The sequence below is a fragment of the Xenopus tropicalis genome, chromosome 7, assembly GCF_000004195.4.
Source record: "Xenopus tropicalis strain Nigerian chromosome 7, UCB_Xtro_10.0, whole genome shotgun sequence".
NCBI classification, from domain to species: Eukaryota; Metazoa; Chordata; class Amphibia; order Anura; family Pipidae; genus Xenopus; species Xenopus tropicalis.
In genome coordinates this window covers 90,220,202-90,241,236 of record NC_030683.2, presented here as the reverse complement: position 1 = coordinate 90,241,236, position 21,035 = coordinate 90,220,202, and the positions used below count along the sequence as shown (strand labels likewise).

Sequence of the window (21,035 nt, the reverse complement as noted above, 5' to 3'; positions counted from 1 at the left end):
CTTGCTGGCTTTGGTGGAATTGCCAGCTGCATCAGAAAATGGTGATTGCAGGAAAAAGCTGGGTTACACTGCTGCCAGTAAGAGGACAGAATGGTCCGTTATTCCTGGCACTTTTGGCGCTTGAAAAAACGCCTCAATTACCAAGGTAAGATGCTAGATTGTGACAAGGAAGGTGTTTGCATGGCCCCATCTATAGTTCCAGGAAACACATCTATTTGCAAAGGGCTGATTTCTAATGTATTTATTTTATATTGCATTTTTTGTAAATGCAGATATTATTGCAATTAGTGCATCCTCCTGACACATATATTTACAGGGGTTTAACGTTAATATGGAGAGTGTAGTTGTTTAAACACACATGACTGTCAAATTTTGTCAGGTGTTCTTGAGAGTTGTAGTTTAAAAATGAATGCTGAGGAGCTGTAAAATTGCTTATTGCATGCTCTGGGTATTCTATATTAAACACACTACACAGGGGCAGCACATCTACATGTATGGCAGCATTCCCTTTTAAAGGGAGAGACTTATGAAACATACTCTGTGTATAATGAAGTTGAACTATATGTGGCCCTACAGTAGGTTTAATTCATAAATCTCCCTCTTTAAGCAAAATTGTTGGCAAGCATGCTGTGGGGCCTTTGTTAATGGTTGTCTGCAAAAGGATTACCAGCAATCACGTAAATAGAAATTTGTTTGAAAATGCATGCAAGCACTGTACACAGGTGGAACACATCAAACTGCATCCGGCCTGTACATGTGCCTGAATGGGCATGGTCCCATCTGGAAGAAACGACTGCATTTCCCTGCAGTGGAACACAGGAAAAAATCACTGCAGGGGAACGTAGGGCAAATTACCAGCGTGTAAGGGTTCTCAACCCAAAAACAATGTTTTGCACAGCAAAAGAAAAAGTAATGCTAAGCAACTGGTTTTAAAGCATTTGGAGGCCTGTTTTCTGTTGTTTCAATAGCAATTTATTTTATTCATAACTTTAGAACCACTGAAAATGTTTAATTCATGTACATTTAAAAAGGGTTATCAGATCACTTAAAGATTCAGGGGGCACATGTAGAAAATTGTGCTTGAAGGACAGGGCTGATGCAGCCCTGCAACATGCATTAATTAGTGTTCCTCATCTTTCAAGTGATATGGTAACCTTGCATTGAATACGTTTCAGTTAAAGGATTCTTTGAAAGGGGTAAAGGTGTAATTGACTTTTAGCATGTTATAGAGTGATAGTATAAAAAAGACCAGCAACTCCGGGATTTCTTGTGAAAAAATCAAAACATATATTTAAAGTAGCATATAAATATATTATATGTATATAATATATTTGAAGTATTGCTAACATCAAAGTTCTATAGCAAAATATGTCATGCCTTAATACTCCTACAAAAATAACATACAAGCTATGCATACCCTTGACCATCTATCTAGGCACCTTACTGCAGTGACATAGCTCGTTTCTTAAAAGGATAATGGGGGGGGGGGGGGGTGATTGGAACAAAATGTGTCCGCAGGTATCAAATATAAACATACTATATATAGGTCATTGGGCTGCATTCCCTTTTTTTTTTTTTTTTAGCCTATAGGGGAATAGTCCTCTATTTCATTAACCTCTTCCACCTCAGCCAAAAGTTTCTATGCTCATATATTTGTTTTGAGACCACTACTGTCAAACTTGCCATGCCATGCACATACTCATTTTCTCTGACACTGGCCTTGTACTGCAGTGTCCTAGTTTCTGTTCTGAAGGACAGACAAACCCAGTGTTTGGGGATTTCTCCTCTTCTAAATATATTGCTGTATGCAGGAGGAGCACAAATTGCGGTTCTTTTATTTCTGTCAGCATTAAACATTGTTTATGACTGTTAATGCCAGCAGATTACCAACCAAGCTTATGCTCATTTTCTTCTTCAAAAGAGTTGTATTTCACTTCTTTAGCTAAGGTACTCACCTCAGATCATGCCATTTTTATGGTCATGTGAATGCACATGACCATGTCTCTAATTCACTGAGGATTACCAATCGCTGTCTGTTCTAGTAAATCTGGCTAGACCTCACAGTTAAACAAGGACTCCATGTCAATCAAGGCTTTATTTGTAAGACAGACTTCATGTTTACAAACATCATCAGTTCATGGTTGGTGAAACCTAGTCACCTTAGTTCTGAAAAAATATGGGTTAACATTCAAGTCAAAACAGCAAAGCTACATCATTGTTAGTATGCACTACAGGGTGGCCTGGACTGCGGGGTCTGCTTTCTTCATAGCTTTTAGAAATCCCCACCCAGGCACTTTGTTACCTACCTCAGTGAATGGATGGGTGTATGAATGGAGGGCTGGCTAGGGGCTGCTGTGCGTGCCAACCCCCTCCAAAAAAATTTACAGCACTATGGGTAACTGCAAAAATCCAGGGTTACAATCCCACATGTATAAATGGGATCCATTCCCCAGCTGTAATGTGAAATGAACTAATGTGCTATGTTCCAGGGGGCTGTTCCTTCTTCAAGTGATACTGAGGGGTAGTGTCACCCTATTAAATGTACACAATGCAATAATAATAAAATTTCACACAATATTTGAAATTAAAATGTGAATAGCCTTGTTCCTGTACTAGTATATTCTGTAGCTGTCAGTCAGTTTGTCCAAATAATCCAACAGATATTATGACTCACCAGCATACCCTGGACTTGTCATATATGTTCCGACTGGTGCACAATATTTAATGAAGGATAAGCATTCTCCACCGTAATCCAAAAGACGCACAAATATTTACACAACAGGGCTGTTTAATTGGTATAAACCCTGCTCATTTATTTGCACTTAATAAACTAGCAGGGTTTATCCCACTTAAACAGCCCTGTTGTGCCAATATTTTTGTGTGTTTTAGATATTATGCGGCCAACAAATATAGGAAGAAAACCTCTTTCTGTAAAACCTAGCAAATATAGAAAACCATAGAATGGGATGTAATTATATAAAATACATTATTAGATTATGTCTTCACTATGCTGTCTATGTTGTATATTTAGTCTTACCTGTCTATCCACAATAGACAGAAATTTGAATCTTTTAATAGGTTGTATTGGTTGTCTTTCTCAGTAGGAGAATAATTTCTTGTTTTGATAATTGCTTTGATCCACAAGAAATCAGAATGCAAGAATGTAATTTACATTTGTCAAAGGTCAGAATCCCATGGGGCATTTGCAATAAACATAGCAGCCTACATAGCAAGCTAGATTTCTTTAGAATGTTTGGTGACTGATTCAGTATGACATGCTCAGGAAGACTCAAATGCCACGTGGAACATTTTCAGTTCCATTTTGGAAAGTTAAACCTTGCTGAGCTCTTCCAGTGACCTGCTTCTTGGTCATAATCTGTCTGTGACCCTTGGTCTACTTATTTGTCAAACAGGACTGTGCTTCACCGTCTAAGCTCTTAATGGACAATAACAAGTATTGTCTTGGCAAACCATAAATAGCTGTCTAGATGGATCAGTAATACTATATACCATTGTAGACTGATAGAAAGAGTATCTACATTGCTAAGGAGAACTCCTTGCAGTTATTGCCATGGTTGGAACCAAACTGAAGACCCCAGTGCTTCATATGTTGTTGCATAGAACATTTATGATGTAATTATAGAGAAGTAAAGGGAAACATGTTTTGTTTGGGTGCTTCTTACCTTGGGAAAAGAAGCTATTACATGATTACTCACTATGTCCTTATGTATGTGTGTACATTTAAAATATGTAACCCATAATAGGGGCAGAATACTGATGGATGGGGTGAGATTTATAGTCATAAAATTTTTTCAGAAAGATCTGACTTAACAGCAAAGCATTTGTTATCTGAGGCTAGTTTAACCAGGAATCTTTGTTACAACATTTTTACTGGCTGTATTTTAACAATACAATTCTTGCCAAGTACATTTTAAGCTATGAGCCTATATTTTCTAAAAAAGATTTTTGTTCAATGGGAGATTGTCAGTTTCCAGTAAATCCCGTAGAAATTCCATACAAGAGGCACAAATAACACTTAACATTTGTACAGCAAGTTTTTTAGCTATTGAGGACCCTTGGCTGAGATGCGATGTAGTTCACTGAAATGTATTAAGTGAATGCTTTATTGTATTCTCTTTCTAATGTTGGAGGTGCTCCTAATTTAATACTTATATATATATATATATATATATATATATATATATATATATATATATATATATATATATACCCTTGAGTAAATGATATAGTTATACATGACTATGTATTTCTTTATAGATAAATACATTTACAGGTAAGGGACCTGTTATCCTGAAAGCTCAGAACCTGGGGATTTCTGGATAAGGGGTTTTTCTGTAATTTGGATCACCATACTTTGTCTACTAAAAGATCACTTGAAAATTAAATATATATACTGGTATAGGATCTATAATGTGCGATGCTTGATACCTGTGATTTTCCAGATGAGAAGTTTCACCATAATGTGGATTATTAAACCATTTAAACATTAATTAACCCTAATAGGATTGTTTTGCCACCAGCATGGATCTGTCATCAAGTACTGTACAATGTACAAGGTACTGTTTTACTATTAAAGGGAAAAAAGAAGTTAACATTTTTTCTGGATATCGTGTTTCTTCAAAGAGGTGCAATCCCATTTAATTCTAAGCCAGATCACCTGGTGCAAGTGAAGAACTTAACAAAATGATTTTCTGTTCAAAAAAGTTGATCCAAACTTTTGGCCATTGTCTGTAACCTTCCTCTGGGAAAACAGTGAATTGGTGTTGCACAAAGATACAAGCTGATGTGGTAACCAAAAAGAAAAAGAAAGAAATCTAGAAATTGTGGGATGACCCAACAGCTATGAAACACATCAGAGTGATACTGTAATCCATACAGCAAAGGAGATTAGAACCCTGTATCAATCTCGTTGGAGAGGCAAGTTTGGTAGGCAGGATCGGAGTCTTAAAGCAAACAATCAATTAGTGAAACAGAATGGGGCAAATTTAGCAAAATATGGCTTTAAAACTTAAAGACCTGTCAACCTAAGAAATAACTCCAAATTATTTTCTATATTGTTAGTTGAGCAAAATAAACTTGACTTACTCTATATAAATAATATAAATCTTGTTCCCTTCCGTCTTGGAATTACTCAATCAAAGTAAGCAGGCAGGCACCATTTTGTGGACACTCTTATGAAGGCAAGCTGTGTATCATGCCAAAATCTTGTTTATGTGCCAGAATTGGGGACCAAATGCCCAGGCCCGTGCACTGGCTACACAGTTAGCTGAAGGGAAAGCTAAAGTTATTGTCTGCCCCTAAGGCATAGAGGCGGGGCAAGCAATATATGATTGACAGCAGGGATTTTTAAATGCCTTTATAATGGGTTTGCATGTGTTGAATTTGGGTTTCATGTTTAATTTGAAAAAGACTTGTATTATACAGTTATTTATGTCTGGGTGACAGGTCCTCTTTAATACATAAAACATTGCTCACATTCTATTCATTCCTATGGGATTTTTAGAACTGTATTTATCAAATGCTGAGTTCTAACTTTCACCCAATGATAAATATGCTTCCAAAAATCCCGTAGGAATGAATAGAACATGAATACGTTTTTATGTATTGAGCTTTAAACTCAAATTTTGATTAATCTGTCCCTATATATGAAGTAGGTACCCAAATGCTGATCTGTTTCAAGTACATCCATGGGCAGACAAAAAAGGCGTGTGATACATAATAGGTTGTTTGCCTGGTTAGACCACATAGGCAAGCAGCAGTAGAGATTCACAGGATGTTAAATGCAGCACACACAAATATCATTACTTGCTGATTCTGAGGAAAAAAATAAGGCACACTTACACACATCAGCATATGTCAATATATATTTAGCTTTTTATGCAAAGTAATAATGAGAGGATAAACCTAATTGCACATTCCCAAAGTATGATTTTCACTGATGACACTGCACTAATATACTCACCCATACTGCTAAAGAAATTGCACGATGCTCTTGGAAGTGATAGACATCATTTTTAAATTACTGGCCTTTAAGTCTCCAAAAACATTCTTTTATGACCAATGTAATAGAAGGGAACCATTTATTCTGTGTTTGTTTTGCATCCCCACCAGAAGTTTACCTAAGGATGCAAGTAAGAATAGAAACAAGCTTTAATAGGCTTAGTTCCTAAGCACTTCTGTGCTGTATGATGGAGGAAAAGAAGTACAAGGGATTTTTCTAACATTAACCCCTCTTGCGGAGAATGCCATGTTGCCACTTATCCAGTTATTTGAAAATCAGGCAGTGGACTCCAGTGTCACACTTGTGTCATGCTGTCTGCAGGTTAGTAATCATTTGTATTGGTCAATTATCAGCAATCATAAACAGATTCAGACTACCACTATGGATAGAGTTTATTCTTCTGGGTGCTGTAGTCATTCCTACATACCTTTTAACACTGCATACATTTTTTTGTTAAAATTCTTGTTTATTTCATTAAGTTTTAACAATTTACCTAGCAGTGTAAATACCCTTTAGTGTTTGGCTGATAAGGAAACAGTTGAAGCAGTCCCTTGAATGATGCACGTTATGGCTCCTCCAGCGTACATTACTACATGGCTGAGTTCCCTGAATTTCTCATTATGGTTTAGTAGTATGCTGCAATAGAGGATTAGTTGGATTCTGGATAAAAGGTCAGGCATGTTGTGGTTGTGCAGCATCTGTGGGTTAGTATAAAGGAAAAGGAAATCATTTAGGTCAAGTGATGATTGTTAATCAAACAAAGCGATATGAGTATGTCTGGTGTGAAATATACAGAACACTTGTCTCCCTCTCTCCCTTTCATAAGTGGCATGCTAGCTGGAAAAAACGAAACCTGTGACCCTCTGGGGAACGAGCACTGACTTTCCATTTGTTATGCTCTGGGGAGTGCAACAACCTGGTTACGTAAACAGTTAATTTATGCTGACGATTCACTGATATTAGCAGGGCTGACATTACCTTTGGGAAAGTGACTAATTTCAATGGGAGTAAAATTAATCTCTTTTTTCATTCTCTTTCGTAGGATGTTAATCCTCTGGCTAGATAGAGCAGGGGCATTCTCTGGATTAAGGCTTGAGCCAGGTTTAGAAGCCCAAATGAAAAGGCTGTTGTCACTTGTATTTCATGTTTTTAGTGGGTGTGGATTTTCTAAATGTGTTGTTTCTGCTTGTTACATTGCTGGCTAAAGAGTCCTGGGCAAACTGGAGGTGTTCACTGGGAATCAATAATGTACAGTTACGAACTACACGTAACCTTATTTTTCAGTAACTGTATTTTTCTTGAGGACCTCTAAGCCAAGCGGATGTTGTTTTGGACTGTTATTTTAGGATAGAGCTCTGAAATAGAGGAGATTTTTGTTGAATGTGGAAATAAGGATGGAAAACAAAAACAATCCTCTAATGCACCAACTAAGGACTTTGTTTTGTATCCTATTTTATAGACTGTCTGCATGGCAAGATCATTAAGATGGAATGGATTCTATATTTCAATCTATTAATGTATTTAGTTGATTGTTACTGTGGCAGCACTGAAGAGGGGAGAAAGAATGGCAGAGCAGTAATAATGTATAACAATATTTTGTTAAACTCTGAACAGTTTCACACCATGCAATATTATGAAGCACATGCATCTCAGGGAAAAGTTCATTTTGCCATCTTTTGGAAGGATTGACAAATGTTACTATAACAACCAAAATATATGCACAACCATTATTTGCTGCAGTATATACTAAGATACCACTTGTAGCATTCTTTTTCATATTTTGTATAAAACGCCTGTCTTTAACATGGAAACTTTAAAGCCTCCCCTGCAGCAGCAAAAATCTGGGATCTCTTGGCTGGCTGAGGAATTTTTGTGGATTGGTGGCAGCATTGTGGCATCACCTAACATGAAAATTGGTCAGATTGGTAAGATTTGTATTTAGAATGTTTGTTTGATTTTATTGTGACCTGTTTGTGTTTATCTCTAAGCTTTTTATATAAATAACACTTGGGACAGGATGGTAGCACATAGGTTATCAATGCTATCTTACAGTGCTGGGGTGCCTGTTCCAGTTTCAGCTTGGGGTCTGTATGGACTATGGATGTTGATACATTCTTCCCTTGCTTGTGTGGATTTCCTCCAGGTACTGCAGTTTCCTCTCACACTTAAAAAAAACACAGGCTGGTTAATTGGATCCTAATAAAAATTGACCACAGTGTGGTGCTATATAAATAAAGAATATTATATCCATCTGTGTTGCCTATTTGCCCAAAAACAGTACTTTAAATATGTGAATGACCCTTAATCCATGCACCAAGGGACACTAGATGATAAATGATGCTAAAATACAGGTCAGTAGATGAAAACCAATACAGTGAATATCCTCCATGCTTTCTGGCTTGTGCTCTGATGTATGTGAAGCTAATGGCCAATCGTTTGATTTTCGGCAACCATACTCTTGTTAGGAGGTATCCATATTTTTTAATATGTTGCTTTTTCTGCTTTCACAACTAAATATACAAAATATACGTCAAAACATAGAGCCCTGTGTTCTTTATAAAGTCTTGTTGTACTCTATGAGGTATCTGGTAGTAGGGAAGAGGCCTGGGCTAGGAAAATGCTCATATTTGCAATTTATCCAAATGCCACAACCCTGCTCTTCTCGCTGTCTGAAAATCACCATCCATGAATATAAGCCTAATCGCTGCTCTGAACTGCAGTGTCAGTTATGTATGTCAGGCAGTGACAATATAGCCTGTGAACCTAGCCTTCTAGCTATCATGTGAGGAGATGAAGAGCAGATGAAGCCAGTGTCATCAACCTGTTCTGTGATTTATTGCTAGCATTCCTTTTTCAGTGCTATATTATGCAGTATGGTATATGATAGTTCATTGTTGAACCTTTCAGTGTGACAGTGCCTTAAGGACAAAGAACGATACAATGTCAAAGCCGATGCTCGTGATTATGGAAATATTTAACAGAATGTGTCACACAGAGCTTGACTGCCCATTAAATTGTTGAGAACAAGCTACACTGCCTTTTTGCTAGTAACTTATGCAGCCTGATCAATATAAATAGCTCTATTCTTATTTATAATAGCCAATTTACTGAATTTCTGACCACATTCTAAAGCAGGCCATTACAAAAAACAAAGGTTGCTTTAAATATGCATTGTAATGCTATAGATATTCTTAAATACTGGATGCTAGGCTTATATATGCAGTATGTGTGTGTGTGTGTGTATATATATATATATATATATAATGGGTGTGTGTGTAATATATAATATTTTTAAAAATGATTTCCCTTTTCTCTGTAAATTTTAAAACAGTACCTTGTACTTGATCCCAACTAAGATATAATTAATCCTTATTGGAGGCAAAAAAATCCTATTGGGTTTATTTAATGTTTAAATGATTTTTAGCAGACTTAAGGTATGGAGATCCAAATTACGGAAAGATCCCTTTTCTAGAAAACCCCCAGGTCCTGAGCATTTTGGATAACCGACCCGTACCTGTACTAGGCTGTGAAATGTCATAATAAGAAGCAAACAATGCTGACTTTTTAACACTATAATTAATTATAGGAATGGTTTTATGCTTTTACCCTTTACCTCTAACAAGCACTGGGCAATTAATTTATTAAGTAAGATAGCTGATCATGTTGCTACAAGAGTGGTATTAAATTGGTGAAGCTGACTGTTCCTTGTTATTGTTCATCCCCGCCCCCTTGACCAGATGCTTCAGAGCAGCTAAACAGGTTGTTGCAGGTGTTGGGCAAAGGGGCAAATAAGGATATTAAATGACTACTGGGGAAAGAAAGGGTCAGTAGAGCAAGTGTCCCACACATTTTGTAAACTCTTTGCACCACTGATAGTTATACCCTCACACTCTAATATAGGGCCAGGTTCATCCAGTTTTGTAGTTTTGTGTGATAAATCTGTAGGCATTTTTCACTTACAACTGTGACAGCTTGGTTCATTTTCCCTGGCGTGCAATCCATTTTTTCTGCATATGAATCAATGCAATGAATACAAAGGATTATATGTGCATGATTGTGGTGCATCATCTAACAAGACATTTAAATAACGGCATATTCCTGCTTAGTTCATTATTAATAAATTGAAAAATAAATTTGCGTAGAATTTTGTTGATGGTGCTTTAAAGGAAAACTATACCCCTAGCAAAATATATTGCTTAAAAAAGCTCATATGTAAAACCCTGCTTTTTAGTATAATGATACTCCTGGAATCATACAATTCACAATGCACATAAACAAACCAAATGCACACATACATGTTAGGTCACACCAGCCAATTAATAGATAGTGCTCCCACACTTCTTCCTGTTACAGTTAGAGCTGCTTAATTTCCTGTAAGGGGGCCTCTGAGGGAGCACACAGACAGTCACTAGATGGTGGCTCAAGGGAAAAGCACAATATTTCCTGATATATATATTCCAATGTGCTAAGATTCTTTAATAGAGCACTTAACGTGATATAAACTATCTGTTGGTTAAGTATTCATTCTGGGGGTGTACTTTTACTTTAAGAGGACAAGAGAGAGACATTAATTTTAACAGTAAAGAAAAGAATGTATCTGTAAAAAAACAAATATCAAGACATTTCTAGATACTTTAAGTTTTCCTTATTTTTACTTTGCCTTTGCTGAAGTAGATAACAGGTTATCTTGATAACAAGCATATTTTAGAGCATCGCTTCTCTGTTCTCTGGTGAAAAGAGCTGCAGAGCATTAAGTTAATATCAAATACACAAAGCAATAATTGTCTCATGTAATTTAGTAGCACAGGAATACGGCACTAATGGCTTTGTGTACTGAAGCTCTCTCCATGCTTATGTAATCCTCAAATACACCACAGATTTTTCTGGGAAATGAAAACTTTCTCGGACTTTGAAGCCTGGCAGCCCAGTCCCAATCCATATGTCAACTTATGGGTAACCTTGAGAAAAAGAGGATAAAGCCTCCATATCATAGCAACTGCCAAAGGAAACCCCCCTTTTCTATGTTGCTGTAGTAACGATAGCTGGGGAAGGAAAAAGGTATTAATATTTGTAGAGCATAAAATGTACTTTCAGCAAAATAAAGGTTCAGCTTTTCCTCACCGATTCATGTTTCCAATGGCTCATTATAAAATCCTTTATGAGTCTGAAAGAAATGCAGCGATTTCCCTGTGGAAAATGGTAAAAAAAAAAAATCTTCTTAAGATCAAACCACTAGACACAAAGGATTCATTCCTTTTGAAAATAAAAGAGAAGGTTTAGTATTGGTTGGTAGAATAGATGCCCTCAACTCACCTAAAAATAGCAGCTTAGTTCCGGTAACTGAATTGAGAATGGCTTTTTTTAATGTAAAAGTTGAATAAAAGTTTTGCTAGGTAAAATCTCGACAGTGGTACTTGCAGTCTGTAGCTACAGAGCTGGATTCCACCGTGTATTCTTACCTTACTTAACCCCTTCTGGAGAGTCAGGTGACACATTCTGTAGTGAATTCCCCAGACAAAAAGCTGCTAAAGTGCCAAGTCAATTTAAGGTCTTTAACATCTTTTGTAGTGAGTTGGGAGGACCAGAATGCTGGCCTCATGTCTCTAAGAAACATGGCTATGTTGATTATAATCCTGTTGCCACTTACTAAAGATGTTAAACAATGACTAATCAACCTTAGTAGGAGCTGTTGAGAGACTGACAATTTCTGACAATTACTAATAAACTAATTTATTCTTAGTTTTTTTTTTATGTACCTGACTAGGGTTTCCACCTTTGCTGGTGGCCAAACCCAAACAAAGGGGTGGGGCAACTGGCATCAGGGGTGGGGCAGTGGTGCTGGGGAGGGCAAGATGACATCAAAGGCAGGCACAATGATGTCAGGTGGGGCTATGACGCCAAGGCAGGGTTATTGCATAACTGCATTTCTGTCCAGTTTTCTTAATTTTTCAAACCAGACAAAGTTTTGTACTCTGAACCTCACACAGACATAAAAAAAAAACATTTTTAGGGCCAAATAGTCAAGATCTGGTTAAACATAAGAAATTGTGTTAATACAGACTTTTTATGAAGATTTTTAAGGCAAAATGTTATGGTCATTTCCAGCATGCACTGAAAATGACACAAAAAAGTATTTCCACCAAGTCTGTGAGATGGGCAAGGTGCTCATTTTCATAGGTAAACTAGGGCATAAGCATGTATGAATTTATATGGATAATTTATTCAGCAAACCTGTAGTGGCTCTATAATCTTGTAGTTGGAGTTATAAAATTAGCAGTAAATTGCTCCAGCACTAATGGAGAGCGACCACTCAAAAGCATACTCCTCACTAGCTCTTCAACAGGGCTCCCAATTCGAAGTCTGATTGATTATCTGGAAGCTACCATGATGTACTTTCTTTGCTCTAGCAATAGAGGGCCTACAGTATGTGACCTATCTTGGTGAACTCCCTATAACTTTGTCTGGCTACTATAAAAGGTCACTCCTATTTTGATGTGTTATACATGCTGCATCTCCTTCAGAATAAAGGACAGTATTAATAATCACCCTATAGACACAAGATTAAAATAGCAATAATAATGCTCATGCATCAATAACACCAGTTTATAAGTCACAGTAATTAATATCTTTTATTTGAACATAAATCTGATGGGACTTCAAAGTAAAAATAAAAAAAATCAACTTTGTAATCCATATTTTTATTTAGACTGTAATGAACCAGCTGGTATATATCCAAGATTAGGTTGTTTGGTGTGACGGGGGAGATATGAAAGCCTGTCTTCTTTTTATAATGAAATCATAGACCTCATAACTAGGTCAGGTTTCAATCATGGGGAAAGTTTACAAGACAGATATTGACAGGATTAATGTGTTTTTCAGTAGTTTTGATAAAATTTTAAGCTTGCTTAATCACTAGGTAGTGTTCTAGTATAAATAATAATTGAATGGAATGCTTCATATTCTTTTGGTCAAATGATTATTTCTTAATATGGCTAAATAAAAAAACAATTTGAACACTTTAAAACAGTGTGGCCCCACCTGAAGCTCATAAATGCTGAAAAGCTGTGAATGTAACATTTAAGAGTTGTCTGATCTTTTCTCTACCTTTGTTCATAGTTCTGGAATTCTAATTCAAGAAATGTTCTCTATATGTATCCGGTCTCTTGTGTACCATCATACCTAAAAATGAGAATGTCTTGGGAACAGACCCTTTGTAATGAGAAGCACTGACCTCTGTAAGCACTGATACTATATTAAGACAGGGTTGAAACAAATACATATTTTCTGTCTTGTGACAAATACATGTGTATTCCCCTGAAATTTCTCCAGGTTCTATATAGTATAACATCATTTTTTAATTGGTGCCTGCATCATGTATAGAAAAGAGGACTACACTGGTGCAATTTACCACCATTCGTGCTAACTAATGCAACTATTGAAACAATAAGATTTTGATGGAATTGCTAGTCTCTACAGAACATTTAAAAAGTAAGGAAGCTTCTATATATAAACATGGTATATTTTTATTTTAATAAAAAAATAAAGTAACCTCCTACACAAGCTTTTGTGCTCTGCAAAACATTTCAAAGGAGGTTTGCTTCACTAACAGGCTTATCTACCTAAAGAGCAAATACATTTTTTAGATATCTTTAGCTTTGCTAATTCACAAAGCATCAACACTGTGGCTTGCATGCTTGGATTTAGATGTATGCTAATGCTTGGCATGCTGGGAAATAAATGTAGATTGACAGCAGTTTAACACATGGAACACTAATAATAATAATAATAATCAGTACCATGAATTGTAGCTTTTTTTTTTTCACTGAAAGCATTAGTGAACTTTTTAATGAAAACATCTGATGGGTCAGTTACAAACTGTGGGCAGGGTGCAAGTGCAAAAAAACAAACCGGCATGTTTTTCACGCTATTTAACCAGCACCACTGTGAGATTTCACAGGCACAGGTTCTAGCCCTTAAGAATGGAGTGTAAGGACCCATAATTTCTGGGTGAATACAGTGCTACCTGAGTTTGTCAACTGTATTTATGAAAGTTGAGCTTGGGAATGCACGTGGGTGTCCCCATTCTGCCCCCTAAGCTATACATCATTCAGACTCACAAATTAGGGAGTACAGCCTACGGCTAGTGGTAAGTATTGGACTGCCTTGCACCCAACAACAATGTTACGTATATCACAGATCACAGCAATGTCCCAGATCCAAGTGTAGGGTGAATAAGTACTAAGGGGAATTATATTGCTTCCCTTAGTGCTCTAACAGCTTTTATAAATGAACCATGTGAGTTACAAAATCTTGAGCATACCTTGCTTTTGTTATCTATTACAGCAGGCAATAACTAGTACTAGTAGTCATTTCTTTCTCAATGCATAGGCCAATACAATAGCGATGAGCGAACCTGTCCCGTTTTTAGCTTTGACGAAAAATTAGCAAAACGGCAAACAATTTGTGAAACACGGGTGCCATGCAACTTTTTTGATGTGACCTGATGTTTTTTTTTTTACTCATTTCGCTGCAAAATTTCACGAAAGGTTCGCAAACCAATTTACCAGTGGTGAAATGTGGAATTTTGCTGCGAATTCATGCCTGCCATAAAAATTGGCTCTTCACTAATTGCCAATAATGACTGCTCTATATGGTATATATGTTGGGCTAGTAAAAGAGCACATTGAAGAATTAACAAGAAACAAGGAGGAAACAATTTGACTGTAAGGCATTAATATATACCTAGAACAACTGTCCAGAAAACCTCAAGTGGGATGAGGCCATTTAAGGCATTTCGTTTCCCCAATATTGACCAAGGGCTCCATAAATGTAAATGATAAATTTTGATTATGATCATATTTAGTCAGAATATAATTGTGGTCCCTTTTCAAATTTGTTGTTTTCTAAATCCTCAAAAATAAATGAATTTTGGATTGCAAAAGACAGCAAACATTTTAATAAATAAAACACAGTTGCAATTACCCCTCATTAGCCTAATAACATATTTTGAGGCCTCAAGTATTAATAAACCAAATAATATCAAGCAGTAGATGCTTCTTAATGTCGCAGAATGTTTTTTATAAGATTCAAGTAACACACTTCTGTCTTCTAAACAGAAAACCTTCCCTTGTTTTGCAATAATAAATCAGTATATCTCAGCTCTAGAATATCCCAGTTGCTACTGACACATTCAGATTGTCCAACATTTTCTGATTATGCTGCGGATAGTAAATTAACTCTGCAACAGAGTTTAACATTTCAGTAACACTGATGTGAATCATCTGTGGCTGTAATTGAGGCCACAGAATGTTGTTACTTGCATATTAACCTACATTTATGATTCTGGCTCATGTGTAATTACACTGGGATACATCACAATCTTGTATTCAGATGGCACAATAAAAGCACTTGAATTTCTTGTAACAAGAAGTTAAAAGCAGACATATTTCCTTTGAAGAGGTATCTCTAGTTTGGTGTTATGTTACTGTATAATATTCAGGATTATAACTAAGAACTTAATCATTCTGGGGCATTTGTTTCTTTTTCCACAACATTAATTTAAAGGGCAATAATCCAATCTACAGCCATTAAGTTCTTTTTACAGCAAATGTGTGCCCATATTTTGAATTCTGACCTTTTTATTTATGTCTAAATCAGTGAGCTAGTTTACAAGGAAAGATACAATTTTCACCAATTAGTCAGAACTGGAAGATGTTGCCATTTACTTCTACTTCCTGTTTAGACTGGTTGTAGCCTTGGTTACCAGAGGCCATGTGACTGCTGTCATAGACAAGAAGTACAATTTAGACATGGTTGTCAGCTGCCTATCATACTATCATATATGTTAACAGTGGACCAAATGCATAGAACATAGTTTATTTTCATACTGTGTCTATTAAACTGCGTTCCTTTTAGACAAAATTAAATATTTATATTTAAACTGTTTTGGGGTGATGGAGCCCAAGTAGCAAAAGGTGTAAGAAAAACATTGAATTCTACAAAGATTAATCACTTTAATTCTTTGATTCATGGGTGCCCAGACTTTTTCCCCCGGCAACCGACTTTTGGCTCCTCCCCACATACATCCGCGACAGAGCGTACATCTGCATACCCAATAAACATGCGGAACTGCCACACTTCTGCATTTCCCGGCTTCGACGCGGTCCACCACAAATCCACGAGGGATTGACTGGTGGACCGCAATCGACGTTTTGGCCACCCCTGCTTTAATCCATAAAATGACCATACACGAACTGATAAAATCTAGGTTTTGGGCAATTTTCGGACTGTGTGTGGGCTCTGAATTATCGCCCTGATAATTTTTGTACCATGGCGAGTAGTCAATCGGGCAGGTAAGAAAATTTTGGATGGATAACAATAAAATTGTCGCATGTATAGTGTATCTGATAATATCCTTGGGGGACCTACAATGGAAGTCACTTTCATACGATTGGGGTCTGCCAACTATTTCATGTTCAAAACATCCTCCAATTTGTATTTTTAGGGTTTTATCCTACAATTTCAGTCTAAATGTTAGTTGCATTCAAAGGTACAACCGATATCTGTATGTTCCTTAGAAGAAGACTAAAATCTGAATGTGTATGGCCACCTTTACATACGGATAGCTCCTAGAATTTGTATAAATACAGTAATATTATCTGTTGGAGGATATGCTTATTGTTTTGATAACTTTAAAGATAAATAAATATTTAAAATTCACTGGGCTGTACTTCAAGCAGACTATGCTGTATATTAAGCACCATTGTGTGCATATTTGGTATGTTATGGATGGATTGAGGGGGACAACTTGGCTTATGTAACTACATAAATTTTTTCATTTGAATAAATTTGAAAACTTACAAAACTCTAACATGTATATAAAAAATTTGATGGAATTGATCCATGAAAAAAAACTTGAATGCAGCAAATAATACAGATTACTGGCTCACTGGCATTAAAGCAGCTCCCATGTTTGGCAAAGAGCCGTGGCACTGAAATTAAATCAAACACACTCAATTTTCTTCATTTACATATTAAATATGGAAACCCTTGCTCTGAGCTACATCATTGCAGCCTGGCAAGATGCCACATAGTTTGAACTGCCAGACACATGAAAGACGTACAAGTTAATAACTCTGCATTCGCCCCATTATTGTGGAGCACCCCCAAGTATGTTTATATTTGTAGCTTTGCAGTTTTCTTTTTGTCTAAGGACCCAAGCTTTCTATTTTTTTTGTTTCCAAAATTGCAGACTTTGCGAGGGGACATGATTACTCTGTACAAGTACATTAGAGGGGATTATAGGCAGATAGGGGGTGTTCTTTTTTCCCATAAAAACAATCAACGCACCAGAGGTCACCCCTTTAGATTAGAGGAACGGAGCTTCCATTTGAAGCAGCGTAGGTGGTTTTTCATGGTGAGGGCAGTGAGGTTGTGGAATGCCCTTCCTAGTGATGTTGTAATGGCAAATTCTGTTAATGCCTTTAAGAGGGGCCTGGATGAGTTCTTGAACAATCAGAATATCCAAGGCTATTGTGATACTAATATCTACAGTTAGTATTAGTGGTTGTATATATAGTTTATGTATGTGAGTGTATAGATTGGTAGGTGTGGGTTGAGTGTGCTGGGTTTACTTGGATGGGTTGAACTTGATAGACTCTGGTCTTTTTCCAACCCTATGTAACTATGTATGTGTATTGCAAACTGGGGACTTTTATGGTTGTCCTAATAACAGATGTTTTTATGTTTCTAACACCAATGCACTTAGAAGGCTAAAGTTCAATGCAGGAGCACTAATTAACACTGTATTTAATGAGATCGAGTTATATCTTCTCTAAGCTAAAATACATTAATTTATTTATGCAGGTATATGGCTAAATAAGTCCCTGTTGTGCATGTAGTATATGCATGGTTTTTAACTTTGATTATGCAAGCAAAGGTTAGAAAGTTTATTCTTTTAAAAATAATCTTGTGAAAAGGAGCATGCTGAATAACTGAATGCACTTCACATATTTAAAATATGTGTATCTTAATTATATCTGAAAGAATCTAGGGACAAACTAAAACACACTCCTAAAGGGATGCTTTGGCAGTGTGTCTGATTCTGACAACACAGGGAAGCAAATAGTAGCCTTTGCTTAGGGCTTTATGCAAACGTTTGTCTCTTCTTCAGCTGTTACCTGAGCTGGTTATATTGATTCAAGTTGAAGTCAGTTGTAGTTGTTATGTTGGTGTAAATGGGGCTGTCACATTATGGGCTACATCTAATCCAGCTGAAAATGTCAGATAGGGTTGCTGCCAAACATTTATAAGATGTTGTGAGTTTAGCTGGCCATACACTTTAATATCCGCTTGTTTGGCGAGGTCACTGGTGGGCCAATAATCGAATTAAAATGACGGACATAGGCACTGTTGGATCGGGGACCACATCAACAAGCCAATGCAGTCTCCAATCCGACGGAAAAATCAAACCTGCCCAATCGAGATCTGGACAATTTCAGGCCAGATGTTGGTCGGGGAGACCTGATGGTGGTGCCCATACATGGGCAGATAAGCTGCCGAATTGGTATAAAGGACTGATATCGGCAGCTGAAATCAGCCTCTCTATGGCCACCTTAAGTTACGAAAGGTATAGGATATATTATCTGGAATGCATGAGATCTGAGACTTTACTGTTATTTGGATCACCATACCTAAATTCTACTAAAAACATTTAAACATCAAATACACATAAAATAGTTTTGCCAATAATATAGATTTATATTGTTTTATTCATTCCTATTGGATTTTTAGAATCATGTTTATTAATGGATGAAAGTTGGAACTCACCATTTGATAAACAGACTTCTAAAAATCCCAAAGGAATGACTAGAACATGGGTGAGTTATTATGTATTAAGTTTTAAACTCACATTTTGATAAATCTGCCCCTTACTGTATGCAGCTTAGTTACCATCAACTAAATGTACGGTACTGCAATGGCTAGCACTCTTGTACTGCAGCACCGGTGTACTACTGGACTGTAGCAAGCAATGCCAGTCAGCATCTGCAAGGGCAAACAAAGTTTTAAAAGGGGCATAGATTCACAGGTGGAGGGGGTTATTCTTCCATTTACAGAGCGCTGTAATACAGAATATGCTGTTCAGTTTTGGTCTCCAGTGCTCAAACGGGACATTATTGAGTTAGAGAGGGTCCAGAGAAGGGCAACTAATCTGGTAAAGGGTATGGAAACTCTCAGTTATGAAGAAAGCCCACACCTTTGCTGGGGGTAACAATATAGGGGTGCTCTTTAAGGTGTGATATAATAACTATCTTTAAATATATAAGGGGATCATATAATAACCTCTCTAATGCTTTATATACCAGTAGGTCCTTCCAGTGAACACGAGGGCACCCATGAGGTTCTGTCTGAATATTCAGAAAGGTTTTTTGCAGTGGGAGCTGTGAAGTTGTGGAATTTTCTCCCTGAACCAGTTGTACTGGCTGATACGTTAGATAGCTTCAAGAAGGGGTTGAATGGCTTCTTAGCAAGTGAGGAAAAACAGGGTTATGGGAGATAGCTCTTAGAATCTTGGAGTCCGGAAGGAATTTTTTCCAAATTAGTGAGGATTCAGATGGGTTTTTTGTCTTCCTCTGGATCAACTATCAGTCAGGCAGGTTATATATAGGCATATAAGTTTAAAATTGATGGACAAGTGTCTTTTTTTCAACCTAACTTACTGTGTTACATGTTGAAATTAACATTCTGCTTCTCTTCTGAAATAAATCAGATCCATAGGCACCAATAATAACAAGCCTCATGTAACTCTGTAAAACACCCTTCTTGATTAAGCAAGCAATCTTTTCAATAAATTATTTGTCAGAAAGATCAGAATCCTTGTGTTAATCAGAAAGAAAATCTATACAATGTACTTCGTCATTTTTTATTAAATTTATAAATGGTCCATAAAATGGCCCGTGAGTGGATGATCACTCAAACAGAAGGTCAAGATCAAGACTTCATCTGGAGTAAGAGGTGGGGATTTGGCCTTACTGGCTATATTTATATCTAGACCATAGAACCATAAACAATTTGAATTTAGCACTTTTGCTCAGTGTGATTTTTTTTTTTTTTATTATTTTTTTTTTTTGGCTCATATGTCCAGCGAAATAATTGTATTCAAGTCTAGTATAGTTCTGTAAATCAGTCTTCTGAGAAATGTCAATTTTTAGCAGCTGGCACGATGAAGGATACCAGAATGGGATTTTAATAACCGTCTGCTGTTTTACCTTATTAGTCCTTTTTAATGTCTCATAATTTTAAACTTGTTTTAAATCTCGAAAGCACCGCAGATGCTACCTGTCTTTAACATTTCTGGCACGGATGGAATATTGTACAGCTGGTGATGTGACCATATGCTGATGTAGATATTTAGCCCCTACGGATCTGTTTACCATGTCTTCCAGTTTAAAAGTGAATTATACTCTATTTATCTGCACAAAAATGTCTTTGTTTTTTGTTTGTTGATGGAGTTATAGTCAATTTTGAATGCAAGGAAATGAATGCAGTTGGATAACGTGGTTCCAAACATAGACCACTTTTTTAATGTTATTGTTGAAGGGGAGGAACCTGCCTTTTGGGGATCCTTTAGAAAACCACTAGTCTGGCTTTCCCTGTGCCAGACCCCAGCGGGCTTCCCTTTAGCAGTTGACACTGAACAGTACAAAGGCTGTTGCTGCACATAACTTCTTGTTGAGCACCTGGTGGTTACAGAAGACTGAAAAAATGTGATGGAGAGGATGTGGAGGTGGCAATTAAGGATTATGAATTAATTAGTTTTGTTAAGCTGTTTATGGCCTGGGCGCTATACTGTAGTTAAAGTTAGCAGTAAACCTTTGCTGTGCACTCCAGAACTTATTCCAGTCATTTAGACATAGGACCACTCTTTCCATTTTATTACTACACACAACTTCAACTGTGTTGCAAACTACTAGCTCTAGAATTGGCAGCATTTGCAATCCCAGTTGTTCTGCAC

At 36.8% G+C, this 21,035-nt stretch overlaps 1 protein-coding gene across 5 annotated transcripts in view; it reads left to right on the top strand.

The window, feature by feature from the left end:
• Positions 1 to 21,035, top strand: part of plch2 (phospholipase C eta 2) — a 365,570-nt gene that overhangs the window by 245,993 nt on the left and 98,542 nt on the right. Inside the window, exon 1 of one of the 5 annotated variants that reach the window (XM_018096045.2) lies at positions 4 to 145. The exons of the other annotated variants lie outside the window; for them this stretch is intronic. Coding sequence (XP_017951534.2) covers positions 91 to 145 — 55 coding nt within the window. The 5' untranslated portion in view covers positions 4 to 90. Of the gene's footprint in view, positions 1 to 3; positions 146 to 21,035 lie in introns of those variants that run through there. 5 annotated transcript variants of the gene reach the window in all.